Source organism: Mandrillus leucophaeus, unplaced genomic scaffold (genome assembly GCF_000951045.1).
Source record: "Mandrillus leucophaeus isolate KB7577 unplaced genomic scaffold, Mleu.le_1.0 Scaffold166, whole genome shotgun sequence".
Lineage (NCBI taxonomy): Eukaryota > Metazoa > Chordata > Mammalia > Primates > Cercopithecidae > Mandrillus > Mandrillus leucophaeus.
This window is the reverse complement of record NW_012101654.1, coordinates 3608652-3621610: the sequence shown is the minus strand read 5'-3', so window position 1 is coordinate 3621610 and position 12959 is coordinate 3608652. Positions and strand designations below refer to the sequence as shown.

At 44.7% G+C, this 12959-nt stretch overlaps 2 protein-coding genes across 4 annotated transcripts in view; one reads left to right on the top strand and one right to left on the bottom strand.

Moving 5' to 3' along the window:
• Positions 1-547: 547 nt before the first annotated feature.
• Positions 548-8152, top strand: DYNLT1 (dynein, light chain, Tctex-type 1). 3 transcript variants are annotated; one of them, XM_011976435.1, is made up of 5 exons: positions 548-652; positions 3960-4001; positions 6429-6552; positions 7447-7504; positions 7727-8152. In XM_011976435.1, exons 1-4 carry the CDS (start codon positions 626-628, stop codon positions 7500-7502), a joined length of 249 nt encoding a protein of 82 aa, XP_011831825.1. In that variant the 5' UTR covers positions 548-625; the 3' UTR covers positions 7503-7504; positions 7727-8152. The 3 variants fall into 3 exon arrangements, with proteins under 3 accessions (XP_011831825.1, XP_011831823.1, XP_011831824.1); XM_011976433.1 differs by having other exon boundaries at positions 7427-7504; XM_011976434.1 differs by lacking the exon at positions 3960-4001 and having other exon boundaries at positions 7427-7504.
• Positions 8153-9140: 988 nt separating this feature from the next.
• Positions 9141-12959, bottom strand: part of TMEM181 (transmembrane protein 181) — a 73947-nt gene continuing 70128 nt past the window's right edge. Inside the window, exon 18 of the mRNA XM_011976440.1 lies at positions 9141-12781. Coding sequence (XP_011831830.1) covers positions 12703-12781 — 79 coding nt within the window. The 3' untranslated portion in view covers positions 9141-12702. The remainder of the gene's footprint in view (positions 12782-12959) is intronic.

Genomic DNA, 12959 nt, shown 5'->3' with positions numbered 1-12959 from the left:
CAGGAAGTGTGCCACATTTTACAAAATTTTCCACCCAAAATGTTTTTTTTAAATGGTGCTTAAAGGAAAAATTCTCATTTACCTGGAAAACTTAACGCCCTAAAGGGAAGTTTCATTCAGATAGCTAAAGTTTGCCAATCCCAGCCCCCAAGGGAACTGCAACAACGTCTCACCGGGCGCACTGCCTTGGCAGTTGCCAGGTGTCCGAGCCGGTTTGAAAGTCCGCGTCAATCCACAAGGTACAAACCGGGGGAGGGGCGGGGATCACGCTTCCCCGCCAGGACTGCCTTTTGTAAGTGTGTTTTGTTTCCGTTGCTGAGGTTTAGGGAGCTGCCCGGCTACCCTCACGGGTTCCCATGGAAACCACCACCTCCCAGAGGACAGCAGGAGAGGCCAATTCAGGGTCCACCCGCAGGCCCCGCCCAGGGATGGGGTCAGTGAGGGTCCGGGCAGGGAAGGGCGGGACCCGGGAGCTCGTCGTGGGCGGGGCCGTGGGGGCCCGGGAGTTGGGCATGGGCGGGGCTGGCGCGAACGGAGAGGGGCGTGGCAGGTCAGGGGCGGGGCCTGAGTGCGCCTGCGTAGTCTGCGCCACTGAGGGAGGCGGAGGCGACGCGCGGGAGGAAAGATGGAAGACTACCAGGCTGCGGAGGAGGTAACCGCCGGGTCGGCGACGGAAGGGTGGAGGCCTAGAGCCCTGGCCGCGGAAGGACACGCGGTGCTGCCCGGGAAGACCTGGGTGCCCACCTCCTTCAGCTAGGCCGGTCTCGGCAGCCCACGGCCTGAGGTTCACGATAGCCGGCGCTCCGCCCGGCCCCATTCTGCCCGGACACTGCCGCCGTTTCCCTGGCGCATGGGGCGGGAAGGGGATTGAGCTTCCCGCGCGGGGAGGCGTCGGGCGTGACTCGGAGAGAGCGCCCGGGTGAGCGGTGCAGAGAAACCTTCACGCAGGGCCTCGCCTCCCGCCCGCAGCCAGGCTCGCCGGGAGGATGACATCACCGCCCCTTGCTCTGCGGAGCTGACCCCAGCCCCACCCTGGAGCGGGGCGCGGCGGCCGGTCTGGGAGCGCCGAGGCTTGGATGTGTCCCCGCGGGGGTGCGGGTGACCCTCCTGCCCCCAACCCCTCCGCCCCGGGCTGGCGTCCCGGCAGCCCCGCGCCTTTGTCTCGGGCCTCACCTGGGTCTGCAGCGCTGGGAATGAGTAGCACATTTCATTTCCGTTTAAGAGGTCTGTAAGAAAGCTCACTGTTGGGGAAAAAATCGTCTTAGTGCCTCCTTGAGGAAGTAGCATAAAGCCCACGATCTTGTCAAGCAGAAGACACCCATCGGCACCGTGTGCGTTAAATGGCTTTCCTTCAAGCTCACGGTCATTCGGGGAATAGCGCTGATGAGCGCAGCTGAGATACAACCCTCATTTTTCTTCTTACTGAATAATCCTTGTTGAAATTCAGATAGAGCCCTATGGATTTATTATGCAGCCTGTCAAAAATATAAACTATAGATACATTTGGTAAGGTTGGATATTTTACCATTTATGAAATTTAGTGGCCGGGTGCGGTGGCTCACGCCTATAATCCCAGCACTTTAGGAGACCAAGGCGAGCGGATCACCTTAGGTCAGGAGTTCCAGACCAGCCTGACCAACGTGGAGAAACCCCGTCCCTACTAAAGATACAAAATGAGCCGGGCATGGTGGCGCATGCCTGTAATCCCAGCTATTCGGGAGGCCGAGGCAGGAGAATCGCTTGAACCTGGGAGGCAGAGGTTGCCGTGAGCCGAGATCGCGCCATTGCACTCTAGCCTGGGCAACAAGAGCGAAACTCCGTCTCAAAAAACAAAAAAAAAGAAAAGAAATTTAGTTTAACGAGGAATGTTTTCAGGGAAAATAAAACTAAAACTTAAGGACTGATTAAGTTTCAGTTTTGATCTGATTTCCTAACTAGCACACACTTCCTGTGACAATGACATAATCGGTGTTTGAATGCTGATGGCAACCAAGTGAATAGTGACCAGAAGACCTGGTGCAGGAGCAGTTGGCAAAGAAAAAGCCTTTCCCCTTAAACTGTTGCTAATATAATATTGGAAAATGTATTATAGCAATATCGAGTAAAACTGTTCTAAAAAAGAAATCGCTTTGTAAAGGAAAGCGCTTAGTACTGCAGTCCGATTCTGACTCCCACAAATGAGGTGGCTAAGTGGCTTCGTTATTCGAGATCTTAATTGCGTATGTGTAAAATGAAGGGGCTGGACAGAGTGATGAGTGTTCCACCTGGGATGGAAGCCCTGGGAGGTGGAGACCATGGCTGCCTTGTAGTAGGCATGTCTTAGGTGTTTACCGAATGGCCCGTTCTGGTCCTCCCAGCAGCCTCTTAGCAGCCTTTTCTCCATCTATTCTAATTTCATGTAGATGCCTGGGCCTTTGTAAGTATTCTCTCAACTCACCATTCATCTTTCTTGGAGAAGTTAAAACCGTCCACTGGATTCAATACAACTCTCTGCTTTCCACTAAAAATTCTTTCAAATGTCCCTCAACCTTTTTCGTACTGTAACCATATGGGAGGTGATACAGTGCCTTTCCTTTGTGATTAAGGTCACTGTAGTCACTTGGAAGGATCCTTTAAGCTTCCAGAAATGACTTAATCTCTAAGATATTGCAAACTGTCATTCACTCTGTGAGTTGGTTTTGTTTCCAAGTCTGACTTCTGAGTACAGCGAGTGAGGTGGCTTCGGGCAGTCAGCTCCTGACCCCCCTAAAAAGAAAGGACAGGGCCTGCAGTGGACAGCAGCCAGGCAGGGAGGAAGACTCACTGCCAAGTCAGGGTTCTCTGCCTTGATTCCCCCAGAATGCACGTTGACTGAGGGCCCCGGGGGGTTGCCCTCTTGAAGGCATGTCCAGAGCTGCGTACCTTTCCTGGGACTCAGCTGTAACTTTAAACGCTTGTGCTCATGTGAAGAGCACATTGGCAGGCAAGTGCCTGACTGATGTTATTTTCAGGATGACCTTTTACCCATTCAGATCTACCATGTGTAAAAGGAAAAGTAAGAAAACTATACTCCTGGCACTAGATTACTGCAGGCAGCTCACTTCCTGAGTCATCCAGACACTGACGGAGAGCGGCCATGCTGGCAGATGGTGGTTAGTCCTGGAGTAGGAGGGCATCACTGGGAAAGAAAAATAATTACCTGGAAATAATATAATCATTGTACATTTTACAACTAATGGTGCTTTAAAAAAAATTTCCTCAAGGTCAGGCCTCCTAATCAGTTAACATCATGGAAGAGAGAATTACATCTTAAATGGATTGCTTCAGCAGCTTCAGTTAATTTATACAAAAATCACCCAACTCATTAAGCCTCTCTGTTGGTTAATGATTCTAGCAGTCAGTTGAAATGGAAGAAGAGAATGAATTCTAGTTTAAAGTGAAGTCTTAGATTGTGGCATGATTAAAATAAAACAGGGCCGGGTGTGGCGGCTTACGCCTGTAATCCCACCTCTTTGGGATGCTGAGGTGGGAGGATCACCTGAGGTCAGGAGTTTGAGACCAGCCTGGCCAACATGGTGAAACCCCCATCTCTACTAAAAATATGAAAATTAGCTGGGTGTGGTGGAGGACACCTGTAATCCCAGCTACTTGGGAGACTGAAGCAGGAGTATCACTTGAACCTGGCAGGCGGAGATTGCAGTGAGCCGAGATCATGCCACTGTGTTCCAGCCTGGTCTGCAAAGCAACACTCTGTCTTAAAAATAAATAAATAAAACAGAACACCTTTACATTACGTACATGTATTCTAGTCTTCTGGTTTCTGAAGACTGTAAAGCCATCCATCCTTGCTAAAGTGAACAGTCTACTTAGATTATTTCTAAGGTCTTCATTTCTAAATTATGTTCATTACGTAAATTTGCATTTATCAATGTAGTGGAAATGTCTTTTAAATAAACTTAACTGAATGTTCTTCCTTGCAGACTGCTTTTGTTGTTGATGAAGTGAGCAACATTGTAAAAGAGGTAAGAGGATAAATGCTCACTTCTTAAAGGTTTGATTAATGGCTTATATTAGAGAAAATAATGTGTTTTAAATACTATCTTGGAATTGTTTTGACCGAGTCTGTGTGTTTTGGTGTTTCAAATAACAGTTTTTACTTCAGCAAATAGCTAGTTAAGAATTGCTTCTATGTTATACAAATTACATATTTTAAATCAGACAAGGAATTTTATGTACATAGCATTATTCCTGAATATCACCAAGACTTGATTCTATAATCTTTTAAGCATAAAAGACTCCTGGCATACAAATAGATGTCTCCAGGGTTGAATGAAGAAAGAGTGAGTATAAGAAAATTGAACAGTTAACTTCCAGTTATTCTGGACCTGGTGATCCAGTTTGGGGCCTATATGCTTACTTTTCTTACATTTTTAAACTCACATTTTATTGTGTTATTGATCATGAAGAGGAAGAGAGACAGAAGGGATGTTTGTTATTCATTCAGAAAGTACATAGGGAGCACGCAGGGCATATACCCTCCTGGAGTTTACAGCTGAGGGGTGGGCAGAGCAGACACATCAAACAGTCCCCCTGGAAAGTGTCAGCCTGCATTTGCTGTGTGGTAAGTGCCACTAGTGGTGGTGCTGTGAGAGCATTGAACGGGGAATGTGACCCACCCAGGGAGTTCAGGGACCATTTCGAGCTGAAATCTGAAGAATGAGTAGAAGTAGGGGTAATGCAGTAAAAAGAGGGGACAAGGCCCCGTGGGAAGTGGGGGCAGTGCACATTCCCCGTTCCCCCCTATTGCAGGGACTGCAGGTAATTCTGTACTCAAGTGACCCTAAATATTGGGTAGTAGTCAATTTGCGCAGGTCCAAAGTTGGTGGAGAGTTCCCTCCTCCTTGAAAAACTGAGTTTCAAAGTATGTGAGGAGGCAGAGCTGGTGGAGGGAGAGGTTTAGCTTAAACAAAGCCCCCCCACCTTTTGACAATGCCCAGGTCTAGTAATACCGCTGTCCTCTTAAACTGGGACTTCTGGCCCCCCAGCCCTCTTGCAGCCTCTGAGCTGGGAGGGAGCATAGTGGCAGAGGACAAGAAGTAAGCCAGCCCTGTGTCTAACATGACTACTCAGAGTCCCAGGGAGATGATCGGCAGGTCTGTAGGTAGAAATCAGAGTGACCTAGGGAGGTTTTAGGTCCTCAAAAGCAAGGTCACTGGATCTAAGCCGCAGGCATCAGATACCAGTCTGTCCCCACCGTGCACAGCTCAGATCCCCAGACTGCTGGTTTGCTCTGCCTGTCTGAGGACAGACCTTGGCCCTCACTGAATGTTGTTATTTTCACTTTAGGTCATAAGTGTCATAGAAACTCAGGTTCCTGGTTTCTAGCACAGCAAGTTAGGGGTAGAGAAGAAAGTTGCTGAGATGCAAGCACACTGGCATCCATGTGAAAGGGGAGCTGACGCTGAAAAACCCAGAAAATCACACAATGGCAGTATCATAGCGATAAGCTTAGCGAGAACAGCGACAGTGAGCCTTGCATTGTCAGATAACCCCCAAAGAATATAGCATAGAAAAAGAAGTAAGCGTATAATAAAGGAGAAAAGTTGGGCTGGGTGCTGTGGCTTATGCCTGCAATCCCAGCACTTTAGGAGGCTGAGGCAGGAGGATCACTTGAGCCCAGGCATTTGACAGCAGCCTGGGCAACAGAGCAAGACCTCATCTCTACAAAAAACTAGCCAGGCATGGTGGCACATGCCTACAGTCCCAGCTACTGGGGAAGCTGAGGTGGGAGGACTGCTTGAGCGCCAGAGGTCAAGGCTGCAGTGAGCCAAGATTGCATCACTGCTCTCCAGCCTGGGCAACAGAAGGAGACCCTGCCTCAGAAAAATCAAAATAAAAAAATGTCATCATAAACCTAAAATAAGTTTTGGAATATAAAGGGCTTTTAGTTATCTGAAAAATGCACTTAACGTGATAACCTGTTCCCAAACAATGCTGGATAAAAGTATTTTTTAATATATGATTATTTGGATAGGTTTGTATATTGTCAGTTGTACAAATAATACAATTCTTCTAATATATAGTATTAGTATATGTTAGATAGTAGTAGATAAAAGTAATATACCTTTAAGAAATGAATGGCAAAATATTTTCTAACCTCGACAGGAAAAAAAATGTATTGCTTATCTCTAAATATTAATAGTAGTAGTGAACATTAAGTGTAAGTATTAGGTCAAAATGTGTAAATAATTTGACAGACTGAATTTTTAAAGCAAATTTCAAACATTTAAATGAAATATAATACTATTAAAAGGTATATTTGCAAAGGCACCCTCATGATTAAAAATAAACTTTTCATAAATCACTTCTTGGGGTGCTGTCAGTTCTGATTGAAAGGTGGTGTGAGTGCATTTGGTTAACCGGGACGCACTTTGTGCTTTGTTTTCTAGGCTATAGAAAGCGCAATTGGTGGTAACGCTTATCAACACAGCAAAGTGAACCAGTGGACCACAAATGTAGTAGAACAAACTTTAAGCCAACTCACTAAGCTGGGAAAACCGTTTAAATACATCGGTAATGGATTTTTGTTTCTTGTATATTTGAGGGATAGTTTTTTAACACTGATCAGAGGGGCATCCAGTACCAGAAACAACAGCTAACGTGGCCCCACCTCAAGGAAGGCTCCTGGTGGGAGTCGGTCGTGTGTGTAGCATACGTTAGCATACACTTGACCATTTGGCTGCTGGTACAGTTGCAGGGCGTTTGTGAAGCGGGATCTTACAGAAAGTCCCATCAGATGCTTTTAGAACAAGTGAAGTGGAGAGGGAGCGTGTACAGACAGCCCCCAACTTAACAGTGGTTCAACTTAGGATTTTTCAACTTTATGATGGATTTACCAGGGTATTAAGTGCATTTGCAACTTAATTTTTATATATTGTCGATTTATGATGGGTTTATGGGACACTGTAAGTCAAGGAGCACCTATAATTTGTCAATGTAGTGAGACGAGGCAATCTGTCCCTATAATTTTTATTGAGAACATCAACCATGTGGAGCTATGTACTTTTGCTGAAAGTGGACAGAATGGGCCGGGCGCAGTGGCTCATGCCTGTAATCCCAGCACTTTGGGAGGCCGAGGCAGGTGGATCACGAGGTCAGGAGTTCAAGACCAGCTTGGCCAAGATGGTGAAACCCCATCTTTACTAAAAATACAAAAAATTAGCTGGGCGTGGTGGCACATGCCTGTAATCCCAGCTACTCCGGAGGCTGAGGCGGAGAATTGCTTAAACCTGGAGGGGCAGAGGTTGCAGTGAGCCGAGATTGCGCCACTGCACTCCAGCCTGGGTGACAGAGTGAGACTCCATCTCAAAAAAAAAAAAAAAAGTGGAGAGAATGACATTTGTGTTACCCGGTAGACTTCTCTAATAAAAATTTGTTTTAACTTAAGTGACCTGTGTAATCATGCAGAAGAATGGGGCTGGATTACACACGGCAAGTTCCTGCTTCTGGGACAGCTCTACTGACGGTATGATTTTCATTCATGTTTATGAAGTTTTGTTGTGTGAAATATGTGACTGGACGTTTCTTTGAATGCAATGTATGTTTATCAACCTTTTAAAACATTTTATAATAGACTTGCCAAGGTTCTTTGTGTAGCCTATAGGTACTTGACTGTTGGCCTTATTGTGAGTAAAACGTCGTCCCCCAGCTTTCCCTGCCTTAAATGCTGCTCTCTTCCCTCACGCAGGGAGCTGCACTGTGCGATGGGAGAATAAGACCATGTACTGCATCGTCAGCGCCTTCGGACTGTCTATCTGACTTGCAGTTCAGCCTATGGCCTTTCTCCTTTTGTCTCTAGTACATCCTCTAACCACCAGCCATGAATTCAGTGAACTCTCTCCTTGTTCTCTTTAAGTGTTTTGTGGCACTCTCACAATGTAGAGGAAAAAACCAAATGACCACACTGTGATGTGAACGGCACCGAAGTCAGATGAGTATCCCTGTAGGTCACCTGCAGCCTGCGTTGCCACTTGTCTTAACTCTGAATATTTCTTTTCAAAGGTGCTAAAATCTGAAATCTGCTAGTGTGAAACTTGCTCTACTCTCTGAAATGATTCATAGACACTAATTTTCCATACTTTATACTTTTGTTAGAATAAATTATTCAAATCTAGAGTCTGTTGTGTTCTCCATGGTCTGCATAGTATCATAAATGATTTCTTCGTATTTAGTGAGTGACTTCAGAATCTATACAACCAGGCCGGGTGCGGTAGCTCATGCCTGTAATCCCAGCACTTTGGGAGGCCGAGGCAGGCAGATCATGAGGTCACGAGACCGAGACCATCCTGGCTAACACTGTGAAACCCCGTCTCTACTAAAGATACAAAAAATTAGCTGGGCGTGGTGGCGGGCACCTGTAGTCCCAGCTACTCGGGAGGCTGAGGCAGGAGAATGGCGTGAACCTGGGAGGCGGAGCATGCAGTGAGCCAAGATCGCGCCACTACACTCCAGCCTGGGTGACAGACCGAGACTCTGCCTCAAAAAAAAAAACTATGCAAACAAAAAGTTGCAGTTCTGCTGTGGTCCTCTCTATGATGTACTCATTTCACCCATGGGACCAGGATCCTGACGTCTCTGCTGGGCTCTGGTTAGATTCCTACCCCTGGGCATCACACCCACCATTCTTAAGCCCTCCTCTTCTAGAGATTAAGGGGTGGGAGGTGGCCAAAGCAATTCCTATTCTCTTAGCCAGAGAGCTCACACTTGGCCCAAAGCTGTGACACCTTAACTGTTAATCCCGTGTTCTCTGTAGGGCTCACAAATTGTTTTAGTACTTCATAGCTTACAAAATGGCTTTCACACTCACTCATTTTATGTCAACAATTTGCAGTCATTTAAAAATCAGAAAATGTGTTTGGAGGTTATCTGATTGGTTTAAAGTCACACATCCAAGTAGGGAGATGGGCCCAAACCCAGGACTTGTCTCCATCTTTAGTGCTCTTCCCCAGGCTATGTCAGACGTGGCAATAAAGACACCTCCATGCCTGCCTGCTGAAATGGAAAAGCCCTTCTGTTACCGCCAAAGCCGCTTTATTAAAGCATTTATGTCTGCAAGGCCAAATTAACTCCACACACAAAGAGCAAACAAATCAAGACACATAGAAGTGAATATTAAAAATTTATTAACATTTACCAGAAAGGTAGTGTCAGAATTAAGCCATTCGCAAAACACGAATTTGCTCATTCACTTTTGCCTGATGACAGCAACACTGTGATGGGGTGGCACTGTGCTCCAAGGACAGGTCCCCAGCTGAATACATGGCTCTAGAACCTCTCCTTCTGGGCTTAAAGTTTAGTGTTACTTTACAAATATTTACAGTCATTTTGTAAAAAGGCAGTTTCAGTAGCAGAAAATTCTTCTGTTTTATAGTATGGTGTTATAGTTACCAGCGTATCTCCAATGTCAAACCAAGATAAACAGCATCACAAGATGTCACAGACTCACACAACTTCCCTTTGGCCAGGGGAAAAGATTTGTATCTTTCCGCCCCCCCCCCCAGAAGTCTAACCTCTAAGGCAACTGGTTTCTAAAACCCTCAGAATACACAAATACACTTTCATGTTTTAAGTCTCATCTTCACTAAATGTTCAGAGACATCCCTTTTAATTATCCCTTTTATGAGGATCTGTGTTTTTCCTGTGATAAAGGATTCAGGAAATAATTTACCACATTATAATCTATTTAACATAACTACCCTCAGTAAATAGTTCATAAAATACTTGGGGCTGGTAACATTTGTCTTGTAACCTGCTCATTTAGTGGGTTGGGTTTACATAACGTATCTAAGCTTTTACTGCAATCTGCAATTATGTACAGTAACAACCTTACAAACCTTGAATATAGTATATATATCCCCTTCTCTAGCCTTTCAAATGGGGCTTAAGAGAGAGAAAATGGCACCACTTCACTGCTGTAATGATTTAATAATAAATCAAGCAGACTTATTATCCACATGGATAATGAAGCTCTCCCTAGGGAAACTGAAATACCTCTGGTCATCTTCCAAGTTCTGCTAGACTGGACCAGTATTTAAAAAATCCCAAAGATGGTGTTACTCAAGCCATTACCATGAAAGAACTAAAGTCAGCCCTTTAAGTTCGCAAAAACTTTAACATAACTACCCTCAGTAAATAGTTTATTTTTTCTTCAACAATTTTCTTGCTACTGTCAAAAGTTTCTGGCAGACTTTAGTGTTTTAACCGGATACCTATGGTACATATTCTACATGCCAAGTGCTAGAGAGTTTAAGCAAAATTTTACATGGGGTATGTAATAAGTTGATATTTATGATATACCAGGGAAGACAAGTTGAAAATACATGACTTAATAAGAACCATTTTCCCCTTAAAGTACTAATTTTTTTCTTATTTCCAACTTAGTTACAAAAAGTAAATAAATCCCATATTTTTCATTTCACTGATGCATGACAACTCAATGTATGAAGATAAGTCATCAGTTTATAATTACACTATAGGACAAAGATAAGTTTTAAAAAGTTCTAGTGTGTGTATGGCTAAATGCCTCAAATATTTTACATTTACTGGTAAGTAACAGCATTCCAAATCATGGACAATTATTTTATAATGATTAAAAATTGTAAACTGTATCACAGAACATGTTAATCAGCACAAGTCTTCATCAGTTTACATAAAATTATAGTAGTCTTATTAGAAGTTGTAAAATTTGGTAACAAAATTTCTTTCCATACACAGAAAAAAAAAAAAACACATCATTGCAAATTTAAAAATCATGTAAACTTAAATTACCCTTGCAGTAAGTTGTCTTAAACATTCATATTTACAAGGTTTTTAAAACAATGTGAATGGAACCCATATTAAAAGTACATTATCACTAAAGTTTAAATTAAAAGGAAAGATACAAAGGAAAGTCATAACAAATAGTTTCTCATGAACATCTCTCTAAAGTCCTAGCACTACTTAACGTGGATGCTAATTTGAAGCTCTGCATGGTAATCTGAGAGTCAATGCATAGATGAAGAAAAAAAGTAGGTACTGTTTGGGTTGCGGAACTATCATCTTCTGGACCTCAATCGCCAAGACGGCATCAGTCAGGTTGCCCACAGTTACCGGATGTTAATAGATGTGTGACTGCAGAGGTGAAGAGGAAAGCATAGGAGACGTCCACACGAGACTTCTATATGGAGTCCTTGACTAAAAGGAACGGGGAAGCTCCAGGGCTTTCTATGATGCCACAGATTCAACGGTGCCAAGGACTTCACAGAGCAGGTCATCCCTACCTGACCGCTATGTGACGCATGGAGGACAGGGAACCCCTTCCGGAAGCACGAGTTGCCTTCTACCCAAATACGTTTTCCATGAACCATTTAAAACATTTTACTTTTCATTTTGTTTCCAAATATGAGTTTTAAAACCTTTTTGCCAATAACTAATCTAAAATATTCTATCAATCTTTCATGAAGCTTTATTTATTTATTTATGAATGACACGGGTTCTCGCTCTGACATCCAGGCTGGAGTGCAGTGGCGCAATCATGGCTCACTGCAGCCTCGACCTCCAGGGCTCAGGCAATCCTCCCACCTCAGCCTCCTGAGTAGCTGGGACTACGGGCATGCCCCAGCATGCCCGGCTAACTTTTTAAATGTTTTATAGAGACGGGGTCTCCCTAAGTTGCCCAATCTGGTCTCAAACTCCTGGGCTCAAGTGATCCTCCCACTTTGGCCTCCCAAAGTGTTGAGATTACAGGTGTGAGCCACTGTGACTGATTCCTCATTTAGCTTTCATTTAAATAAATAAATAAATAAGGCTCTGTGGCATTTCATATTCAACAGAATTGCAGAAACTGCCATTTATTGCAATGATAAGGGTTCCTCTCCTGCCCAATTTACCACCCACAGGGAAATCCATTTAGTGATGTGTGTACACACAGGCCCCTGAAAAGCACCACAGCAATAAGACCTTCCCCACAGGAGTTGGTAACCTGTAAATTACCTTAGCCTTTTCTTATTCAACTTATCAAACCCTCCTCAGAACTCCACACTATTACTTCCCCTTTGGTGACGTGAAGGGTTGGAACCCAGGCATCCCCCATTCCCCTGATGAGTCACAACACACACTGCACCAAACGCAGTCCATGTAAGTGACCAATCACTTCAGCCACCTGGTTACCCAGGGCACTGGCCACTCAACGAGGAAGGACTGCCCTGAAGCGGCCACAGATAAGGCTTCCCTTTGAGTTTAAAAGGCCAAAAAACAGTACCAGGGAGAAGGGAAAAAAGAGGGTGAGGCTGTCACGCTGAGGACCTAGTCACAGGCGGCCCGTGAACTTGGAATCAGTGAATGATCACAGAAAAAAAAAAGTACGTAATTCACTCTACTAAAAATGTGTGATTTCCTCCTCATCACTGAAAACATGCTCTCTCATCTGAAATCTTCGTAAAAAAGGATTTGGCTGTTGAAACTTGTTATCAGCACCTCTCTTCTCATAGCCACCAAGGCAATAAATTTAGCTAAACATTTAAATTTGCCCTCAGTTTTGGTTTTCCTTTAAAAAAATATGTAAACAAATGAGGAACAGGAAATCTCGGCTTATAAGGAAAGTCTGAATATAACAGGGGAAGGTCAGCAGACGGTCACCGGGGAAAGCATCCAGGCACCTTGTCGCCTTGCTGGGCTGGCCAGGGCTCAGTCACTGTCTGACTCCTCCTTGTACTTGGCCCGAATGGCCTGGCCGTTCTGCAGCGGCATTTCTTCATAGTCACTCCTGTGAGGAAACAGACCTTTGAGACCGTCTGACTTCTGACAGCTCTTTATACACCTCTTCCACACTGACACACCATCCCTGCAGGAATTCGACCACAGCTTTGCTTCCTCAATTTTCTATCTCCAACTGCTACTGCTGCTGACCCCATCCTCCTCTCCCCCACCCCCAGTTCCCAGGA

Excerpts from the sequence above, each read along its gene's own strand:
- DYNLT1 (XM_011976433.1), top strand. The coding sequence starts at position 626 with ATGGAAGACTACCAGGCTGCGGAGGAG. Across the intron at positions 653-3,959 it reads ACTACCAGGCTGCGGAGGAG|ACTGCTTTTGTTGTTGATGA; the intron begins GTAACCGCCGGG and ends TCTTCCTTGCAG. Across the intron at positions 6,553-7,426 it reads AAAACCGTTTAAATACATCG|TGACCTGTGTAATCATGCAG; the intron begins GTAATGGATTTT and ends TTTTAACTTAAG.